Here is a 10,476-nt window from a genome sequence, read left to right as displayed (position 1 = left end):
CAATTTTACTAGGGTAAGTTTGGCGGCGTGAGTGAAGGAGGCTTTGTTGCGGAATAGAAAGCCGACTCTAAATTTGATTTTAGATTGGAGATGTTTGATATGAGTCTGGAAGGAGAGTTTACAGTCTAGCCAGACACCTAGGTACTTATAGATGTCCACATATTCTAGGTCGGAACCATCCAGGGTGGTGATGTTAGTCGGGCGTGCGGGTGCAGGTAGCGAACGGTTGAGAAGCATGCATTTGGTTTTACTAGCGTTTAAGAGCAGTTGGAGGCCACGGAAGGAGTGTTGTATGGCGTTGAAGCTCGTTTGGAGGTTAGATAGCACAGTGTCCAAGGAAGGGACGGAAGAATGGTGTCGTCTGCGTAGAGGTGGATCAAGGAATCACCCGCAGCAAGAGCAACATCATTGATATATACAAAGAAAAGAGTCGGGCCGAGAATTGAATCCTGTGGCACCCCCATAGAGACTGCCAGAGGACCGGACATTGACTACAGCACAGCGTTCAACACCAAAGTGCCCTCAAAGTACATCAATAAGTTAAGGACCCTGGGACTAAACACCTCCCTCTGCAACTGGATCCTGGACTTCTGGTCGCCCCCAGGTGTTAAGGGTAGGTAACAACACATCCATCACGCTGATCATCAACACAGGGGCCCCTCAGGGGTGCGTGCTCAGTGCCCCCCCTGTCTACTTCCTGTTCACTCATGACTGCACGGCCAGGCACAATTCCAACACCATCATTAAGTTTGCAGATAACACAACAATGGTAGGCCTGATCACCGACAACAACGAGACAGCTTATAGGGAGGAGGTCAGAGACCTGGTCGTGTGGTGCCAGGACAACAACTTCTCCCTCAATGTGATCAAGAAAAAGGAGATGATTGTGGACTACAGGAAAAAGAGGACCGAGCAAACCCCCATTCTCATTGACAGGGCTGCATTGGAGCAGGTTGAGAGCGTCAAGTGCCTTGGTGTCCATATCACAAACAAACTAAGATGGTCCATGCACACCAAGATAGTTGTGAAGAGGGCACTACAAAACCTATTACCCCTTAGGAGACTGAAAATATTTGGCATGGGTCCTCAGATCCTCAAAAGGTTCTACAGCTGCACCATCGAGAGCATCTTGATGTTGCATCACTACTTGTTATGGCAACTGCTCAGCCTCCGACCGCAAGGCACTACAGAGGGTAGTGCGAACGGCCCAGTACATCACTCGGGCCAAGCTTCCTGACACCCAGGACTATACCAGGCGGTGTCAGAGGAAGGCCCACTAGGTCCAAGAGGCTTCTAAACAGTTCTACCCCCAAGCCATAAGACTCCTGAACACCTAATCAAATGGCTACCCAGACTATTTGCAGACTATTTGCCCCCCTCTTTTACACCACTGCTGCTACCTACATGTACATATTCCCTCAACTAACCGGTGCTCCCGCACATGGACTCTGTACCGGTACCCCCCTGTATATGGTCTCGCTACTGTTATTTTACTGCTGCTCTTTAATTACTATTATTTCTTATTCTTATCCATATTTTTTAAACTGCATTGTTGGTTAGGGGCTCGTAAGTAAGCATTTCACTGCAAGGTCTACAGCTGCTGTATTAGGCACCTGATACTAATAATATTTGATTTAATTTTATTGAATGTAAGATACACACCAGGAATATGTGATGCCAGGCCAACGATGGTTAATAAATAAAGATACTTCACTCAGGCCGTTTACCATTGAAAAAAATGGTCAGTTCTGTTCTACTTAACTTGGTGTGTCTCCCATAGACAGTATTGCCTGGTCTCCGTAGTTTATTGACTTCCACTTAACTAGAAAAAAACGGCTGAAGAAACTGCGTGTGGGGTGACTCGCTTCCCTTTCCCTCTTTGGTCAGGCGAGGAGTGTCAGCAATACTTCCTGAAACACCTGTTTGTCAGGTAGTGCACACTGGGTAGGCACAGCGGAGAAAGTGAGTCACACAAAAAAATGGACGACGAGTATCCGAAACGCAAAATTTGACAAGACTTGACAATTTATTCTAACTTTTTCTAAAGCCCTACATCATTTTACTAAAATGGTTTGGCGTCAACACAGGATTATACGTTTGAACATTGTCGTGTTGCTGTATTTAATGGTTTGTTTTGGTGAGTACAACCCTCTCATTTGTCAAGCTCGTTTTCAATGTCACAGATCAACGAATTTGCGAGACTACCTTTACATATGAAACACAAGCATTTGGATTGTGGGTGTTTTTATAGAATCCTGATTTTGTACCTTGTATAATTGTCTAGGCCTACTTTAAAAAAAAGAAGCTTACATACAAATTCTTTATGAATTATTGTTAGAATTATTATAATAAGCCACGTGTTTACCTTCATAGTTAACATAATATATTACTATGTATTTATACAACCTACAACATTTTGAATAGGCTACTATGTATCCATTTGTGAATAGCCACTACCAAATAATTATACTGCATGTTCACAACAAACCAAATTGCGCCTGAGGCTAGGTTCCTTACAACAGGAATGCAGTATCATGTCATGTAAAATTCATAAGACTCGTGGCTTTTCCCCTTGTTTTCAATTTCACTCACGTTTTGTTATTGAGTTTAAAGTACCCTGCGTCCAATTCCAAGAAGCCATTATCTAGAACTGAGAATATGACTTTTGGGTGAGGTCTACTGACATTGATCAGATTTATATAACTACTGGTTGGACAGTAGGAGGAGTCATTTCCTGTATGTTTGAGACATATAGTACATGCAATGGGCTCAAAGGGTTGCCAACTTTCTCATCAACAATTAGAATGTCAACTGCTATCAAGCATCTACTGCTCTTCAGCTTGAAATACTTTGTTCAACACGTTTGCTACCTTGGTTATGAGATTAGCTTGTTCATTCTCGGTCCACTTTACTCCAAGGTGTTTTGAAATAGTGCAGGATATCTGCATACCCTATTATCCCTCTGATTCTGCTCTGTACAATATATTTTAGATCACTCAAATATTTGTAGTTCGCAGTACTCGGACTGTCTCTTTGTCCATAGAGAGAGTTCTTGTTTTCTTCTTTAAAAAAAACATTCCTTTGAATATGTGTCCTTCACTTGTCCAAGGTAGAATAATTGTAATGTACTGTTGAAATCTGAATCTCTGAACCACATGCAGGCCTACAGTATGTTAAATGATACGTTTGCATTTCCCTGTGTGGGTTGGAGTTCACATGGAAAATACAGCATTGAATCTATGGGTTTGGGCCTGTTTTGAAATATAACACACATTATGTAAATGTTTTGTATTTCTTTTGCATTGCACAATGTCTGCATTGGCAACGCTCATCACAAGGCATACGACTACTACTGTAGGCTGTGTCGTTATTGCCATGTTTGCTGAACGTTGATGGAAAGATCAACAGCTGTTGTTGTTTGTCTGCCAATCCAGGAATTGGTAAAGGATCATTTTCCGTGTGCCACTTTAACACGTACACAACTTGTTATGCAAACTATTAGAAAATCAGTTCCTCCTCAATTTCTACACATTATACAATGGGTGTGCAGAATTTGTTTTGTAAGCACATTCTAGGCAGATGTGCATTGCATAGAGAAAGTAGATTTAATACCTTGGCTAATAAATGGTTGAGATTTTGTTTCATTGCTTGTGGTTATTATGTCTGTATGCTCTAATTGTCCAATGGGTGTGTGGGAGGGGGGGGGGGGGGGGGGTAGATAGAGAGAGAGAAAAAAAAAAACTAGGACACTATTACAACTAGTAGTCTTGTTGTCAGATGGTGCCAAGAAAACAATGTTTCCCATGGAAAGTTCATTAGATTGTGTTTTTTCCAAATAACGCCAGGCGGGGTACAGAAGGTTTGATGTTGCTATCTGGGTACTGGGTTAATACTGGGTCAACAATGTGGGCCTTTGGGGTTACCTTTGACATTGTGATTATACACAATTGTCAAAGGAGAACTTTAGCTTTATTCTGTTTATTTGAGTTTTGTTTATGTGAACTACCTTGCTCCGAAATTATTCATCTTTTGACTTCTGCAATGTATTTTGTTCCCAAATGGATTTCACTTAAATCGTCTGCCCTTCCTCCTCCTTAATCCATCTTCCTCATCTGACCACCTCCCTGCCCTGCTGCCTCTCTCAGTGCTGTGCCCTGTGTCAGCCATGACAGTGAGCTCCCCTGCAGAGGTCCATTCTGTGAGGGGCAATGCCGTCACCCTGACTTGCACCTTCACCTCTACCAGCCGAGCCACCAGCCGTATGTCAGTGGACTGGTCCTACAGGCCCCAGACCGGAGGCCCTCCGCAGGCAGTAAGTACGCACCATAGAAAGTGAATCAGTATATTGAGTTGATTTGTTAATAAAGCACACATTTGATGAAGAACTCTTGTACTTTTATGTCCTGGCATGGGTACACTGAATATGGCTGCTGATACGTTGACTTTAATTGTGACGCCCTTTCTAGTAATTCTATTTCTCTGAAACCCTTAACCCCTGGGAATATGACTCAGAAACCCCAGGCAGTTAGGGGCAGGAATCAGGATCACTCTTCCACATCTTGGTGATGTGGTAAATGTATGTTAAATGTATCCCTCGAGCTGGAAGTTGTGAGTCAGGGCTCCGACACCAAAGCTCCCCTAGATCCAATTTCCTTGTCGATACTCTGAGCGGCTGACCGCGTACGTTTTTAATTCCATTTGGAAGGGCCGATAACGTATACGCTATGTAGTTGTTGGGATATCATATTAGCTCAGCGCTAAGTGATGGCTAATGTGCTGTGGCTCCCTCGATGGGGTAATAGAAGCTGTTGGTTTAGTCATTAAGATGTAGTAGTCAGGCCTACTGCTGTGTCAGTGTTTGCAGATAGTGGGCTCTCACGTCACTGACACAAACTCTTTATCCTAGGGGTGTGTCGGCTTGTCTGAATCCTGTATAAGCGTAGCTGGGTTGGTCGATACCAGGGTATACCGGAATCCAACAACATCCTTGGTTTCATTTCTTTATTTACTTGGAACAAGTTTGTTCTGTGCAACTATAGACGGATAGTGAAACGTGTAGAACATTTCGCCGCATAGCCCCACAGAGCTAGCCAACACAGCGGAGCTAGAAAGTGAATTTGTCTCTCGTGGCACGTTTGTTTCCATACAATTTCATTAGTGGATTCGGACACTTTTATTGACACAATCGTATATCAAAAGGCACTGTGAATAAGCGTTTGAAAAAAACTCTATCAGAAATAGAATTTACCAGCCAAGGCTTGAGAACTATGAATTGGTGGTGTGCTTCAGTCTCCCTGCATAATTATCAATATCTTGATGAGAATTCATTTCCAGGACTGAAAAGGCAGCTCTAGCAACGGACAGTGATGGAGGACTTGTGATTCAGTTCCTCTGAATGACACTGAATGAACAACTCCAGTCAATCAATGTCTTGTATAAGACATGATCAAATCAATTCAATATTCATTTAAATGCAATTGCCCATGATCCATCAGGTTTTTATTCAGTGAGTCAGTACCGTTACGGTAACAGCAAAGCTTTTAACCACACGCCCTAACATTGCACCCTGAGTGCCGGTTTCCCGGGCCCAGATTGTTCCAGGCTTGAAAATCATTCTCAGTGGAGAATCTCCATTGAAAGTGAGTTTTAGTCCAGGACAAGCTTTAATCTGGGTCCGGCTCTGAATGTTTCAGAGGCACTTGGCTGTGTATAATCTCCATTTGGCTAGGCGTAACCTGTCTGAGGTAGGCTTGAGTGTTTGTCTGGGTTGACTGAGTGCAGTGATTCGATTTAGTATGCTGTCTGTATCAGCCCTCTCAGCTCTATGGCTGTCTGAACTGAAGTGCCTCCTGGAGAGCCCAGCCCATACAGAGCTATAAAACAATATAACTGTTGAGCACCATTGATTGTTAACAGGCCTGCCTGCCGTGTGTTCGTCTTTGTGTATATTTTCCTGTGATGTTTATTCCCTATGTGTACCTTGTTTTCTTCAATGTGTCTCTTTGACACTTCTTATTGTCTATTTGTCTGTGTATTACTGTCTGATGAGTAAAACCCTTTTTTAGCTTCAACTTTATTCAAACCTCTATTCGAAACCTGTCCCAGCCTTCTACACCCCCCCCCCCCCCCCTACTTTTTGAAAACACGGTGATGGTTAGTGTGATTGATGCAGTGTTTCTGTTGTCTGTGTCTTGTAAAGTGGCTCTGTAGTTGCTACGGTCTGAGTAACACTGTCCTGCCCAGAGCCGTCACAATCTCTCCTCTTCTCTTTGTTCCCCAGTTCTTCCACTTCTCCTCTCTGGCGTTCCCTCCGCAGGACGGCCAGTTTAACGGGCGCGTGAAGTGGCTGGGCAGCCCGGCCCGGGGTGAGGCCTCCATCCAGCTCCTCAACGCCTCCCTCAGCGACAACGGCACCTACACCTGCTCAGTCAGGAACCCCCCCGACGTCCACGGATCCCCCACCTCACAGACAGTCCTCACCGTGACGCCCAAAGGTGAGGCAATTACTTCGAAAAATGTATGTTTAGGGCAATGCATGGATGTCAATGGGACGCTTGAGAAAATGTGCATCTCAAGTCAGGATTTGGCTCTTAATTGAGAGGCAGAAGTTTAGGATTTGTTAGTAAAGGTGATTGTGGGTTCACACTATTGACCTTAGGAATGATGACGTGTAGAACATGACTCTATGGGAATTGTGGCACTGGGGAGATATATTGGGCAGTAAAACCTACTACCTCGTGTTCAATACTGGTATGGTTGGGCGCATATTTATTGGCGCCTTTTTAAAGACTTCTACAGTAGATTTAGGCACGTATGTGCTACGGATTGAGTCATATTTTCCACAAAGCTTAAACAATCCCTCTTTTCAAGAAGCATTTAGGGGTTTCTTAAAGCAGTTGTACACGAGAGGGCGTGCTAAACAACTTTTTTAGCACGGCTGTGCTGCGGTCATAGGTAATGAGGCGGATCTCGTACCTAAAGAGATCAGAAAATCGTTAGCGTCTCCACTTTGCGCTGAGTGTAAATGTGGTTATGATGAACCCTCTCCTCTCCACAGTGCCTACGGTTCGTTTCTCGGACGTGGCGGTGCTTCTAGCCTTCATTCTGCTTCCTTCCGCCATCATCACGCTGGCTCTGCTGGGTCGCATGTGCTGCCCTCCGAGGGACAAGAGCCAGACCCAGGGTTACCACTCCCCTATTGAGGTCACACCCGAGTGAGTGGATTTACTCCTCAATCAGTGCACCAGTTCTTCAGGGCATCCTAGACATATGGTTTTAAAGAAGTGATATGGTTTCTGGTGGCTTTTTCTCAATGAATCTTTCCTTGATTCCTTGCGTCTTCTCTCCTCCATCTCAAAATGCGTTGGAGAAGAGGGCCCAAGGGGAGGGGCAGTGGACCTTCTCCTTCAATACGATTTGAGAAGGAGCTGAGCAGAGAGGATGCGAGGAATCAAGGAAATTCATCATATTCATTGAAAAACTGACTTTTGCCAATATAGAAAATGACTAATGCTGACCGTTTTGTGATTTGACCAATTTGAACTCTATCATCTTTTTGACAGAGATGAGCCTGGCTTCAAGCAGATCAACCGCAAGGAGAAAAACATGACATGCTGCGACCTATATTTTCTGGTATGGCCTTTTTTTTTTTTTTTTGCTCATGAATTACTTAGGGGCACATGTCTCGCCCGATCAATTACATACTCTTAAATTTTACATGTAGTCTACGTCTGACAATATGAGACGTCCATGAAATATTTATCTGTTACCCCACTTCCTGTCCCTAGGATTCCGACTATGAAGATTACTACATCCACAAAGAGAGGCCTCTGGCTCAGGGAGAGACCATGGCCGTGTCTCAGTGCTAGAGACCCCTGGTGGCGGTGCTCTGTAAGGACAGAGGCCCCCTCCATGCCTTGCCAATGGGAGTGGTTGGCCAGAATTCTCGCTTATACTGTTTGTTAAAAATGCCAAGATTCCTGGACTTAGTTCTGTCTCACACATCAGTATCCACTCACACTCCTCCCTTCTCTCATGGCTTGTCAACAGCTGATTCTACTGGTGGGATAGACATGGATCCGGTGCCTGACACACGGACACACACATACGTTTTGCACTATACTATAAACATTTCTGGATAGATTTTCTTATTATGAAGGAGATGCATATATTACTAAGTTATTGTCTGCTTTATCACTTTTGTAATGTAGAATCATTGTTTTTGTACAGCTATTGTGAGAGTTTTTATTGGACCTTATGGAATCTATTGCTAGAATTGTAGACAGTCTTTACCTGTGGCTACATCTGCTTCATTGAGTCCAATTCATATTATTTGAAACATATATTTCAGAGTTTGTGTTACATTTGAACCCGTTGGTATAACTACATTCAGGAGTGGACCAACTATGACCTCTGATTTAGATGTTGAATGAATTTACAGGATTTGATTTACATGTTGGAATTTGGATGTACAGTGTAGTGAATGTTGTTGAATGTATGCATGTGCAAATGATTGAAAAAATGATGCTTAATAAAATACATAAATGTTCTGGTCCGTTGGTAAAATGGTTTGTCCATTTACCATGTAAGTTGAACTACAGTACATTTTCAATAGTGTCGGTCTTTAAAGCTTATCGGACTTAAACTGGCACCCATGCCGTCCATGTTGCTGGTGTAAACTACCCTGAAGTAAAATATAATCGCGACATGTAAAATGTTGGTCCCATGTTTAATGAGTTGAAATAAACGGTCCCAGAAATGTTCCATATGTTCCAACTTATTTCTCACAACTTTTGTGCACAAATATGTTTATATCCCTGTTAGTGAACATTACTCCTTTGCCAAGATAATCCATCCACCTGACAGGTGTGGCATATCAAGAAGCTGATTAATCAACATGATCATTATACAGGTGCATCTTGTGCTGGGGACAGTACAGTAAAAGGCCACTCTAAAATGTGCAGTTTTATCACACAATACAATGCCACAGATATCTCAAGTTTTGAGGGAGCGTGCAATTGGCATGCTGACTGCAGGAATGTCCACCAGAGCTGTTGCCAGAGAATTGAATGTTAATTTATCTACCACGACCTTCAATGTCGTTTAGAGGATTTGGCAGTACGTCCAACCGGCCTCACAACCGCAGACCACTTGTAATGGCGTCGTGTGGGCGAGTGGTTTGCTGATGTCAACAAACACAATTGCATTTTATCGATGGAGATTGGAATTCACAAAAGTACCGTGATGAGATCCTGAGGCCCATTGTGAGGTCAATTTTCTTTTAAGGTATCTGTGATCAACAGATGCATATTTGTATTCCCAGTCATGTGAAATCCATTGATTAGGGCTTGATGAATTTATTTCAATTGACATTGTTGCATGTTGCATTTATATTTTTGTTCAGTATAATAACCTAGAGCAGTCCAATAAATTAGTCATGAGACTAATTTAGAATATTTAAATGTTATTATAAAATAAATAGCTTGTCAGATTCATTCCTCAGTCCAATTGATTTTGTCGTTTCATCCTAAATTATTTAAAATAAGGTGAAATAATTATTTCTACCCTGTTTGAACTACCATGGCAACACATTTGTGTTCGATTCAGTGATTCATATAAATCTAGAAGGACCACTGGTTCATGCGATTGAGCGTAACTATATTACAGTTTGAACATCTTGAAGAACAGTCTGGCCTTAATGGCCATGTCCTCTTATAATCTCCACCTGGCAGAGCCAAAAGAGGACTGGCCACCCTTCAGAGCCTGGTTCCTCTAGGTTTCTTCCTAGGTTCCTGGCTTTTTAGGGAGTTTTTCAAAGCCACAGTGCTTTTACATTTGCATTGATTTCTGTTTGGGGTTTAAGGCTGGGTTTCTGTATGAGCACTTTGTGACATCTGCTGATGTAAAAAGAGCTTTATAAATAAGTTTGAATGATTGATTGACACAGTTCATAATAATAGATTTGAGTGGCTGGCTAGCTGGCATGCAGGCCACAGTGGTGGATGGACGTCTCAGTAGAATATTGTAATGATTTCTCTGTGAGGAGGAGATGTGGCATAATCCTGCAGCACATGTGAAGACAGAGCAGAGCCCCTTGGATCCTGTCTTCGTGTGTCTGGAATCTGCCCCCTCCTCTCTCCCCCTCTCTCTGGTCAAAGAGGGGGTGGGGGCTCTCACCACAGCATGCTTTGTGCCTGGTCATCACAGAAGATTCTGCGCAAATTTGGGCAGAGAGGAGGGAATGGAGCCTGGCTGCTGCCACACCCGGCCTTCCTCCTCTCCTCCATAGCCACGCCACTGTGAGAGCTTGTAGTGTTTCCATGTGAACAGAGCACTGAAGAGAAATTGAGGTGTGTAAGCAGTATCACTCTGTTTCACACATCCTCATTGGCAGCAACATGCCGGTGTCTCTGCCAGAACAGGGAATTGGCATAGGTAATTTAGACTGGAGCTTGGCTTATTTATTGATTTTTACCA

At 43.3% G+C, this 10,476-nt stretch overlaps 1 protein-coding gene across 1 annotated transcript; it reads left to right on the top strand.

The window, feature by feature from the left end:
* The first annotated feature begins 1,831 nt into the window (after positions 1 to 1,831).
* mpzl3 (myelin protein zero-like 3) lies at positions 1,832 to 8,763 on the top strand. The gene is made up of 6 exons (XM_036961959.2): positions 1,832 to 2,137; positions 4,146 to 4,312; positions 6,281 to 6,494; positions 7,058 to 7,214; positions 7,563 to 7,632; positions 7,788 to 8,763. The coding sequence occupies exons 1-6, from the start codon at positions 2,068 to 2,070 to the stop codon at positions 7,866 to 7,868; spliced, it is 759 nt and encodes a 252-aa protein (XP_036817854.2). The 5' UTR covers positions 1,832 to 2,067; the 3' UTR covers positions 7,869 to 8,763.
* The last annotated feature ends 1,713 nt before the right edge of the window (positions 8,764 to 10,476 follow it).

This window comes from Oncorhynchus mykiss, chromosome 24 (genome assembly GCF_057628025.1).
Source record: "Oncorhynchus mykiss isolate SJ-2025 chromosome 24, ASM5762802v1, whole genome shotgun sequence".
Taxonomy (NCBI): domain Eukaryota; kingdom Metazoa; phylum Chordata; class Actinopteri; order Salmoniformes; family Salmonidae; genus Oncorhynchus; species Oncorhynchus mykiss.
This window is presented reverse-complemented; position numbering and strand designations above follow the sequence as displayed.

Excerpts from the sequence above, each read along its gene's own strand:
- mpzl3 (XM_036961959.2), top strand. The coding sequence starts at position 2,068 with ATGGTTTGGCGTCAACACAGGATTATACGTTTGAACATTGTCGTGTTG. Across the intron at positions 4,313-6,280 it reads CCGGAGGCCCTCCGCAGGCA|TTCTTCCACTTCTCCTCTCT; the intron begins GTAAGTACGCAC and ends TTTGTTCCCCAG. Across the intron at positions 7,215-7,562 it reads CCTATTGAGGTCACACCCGA|AGATGAGCCTGGCTTCAAGC; the intron begins GTGAGTGGATTT and ends TCTTTTTGACAG.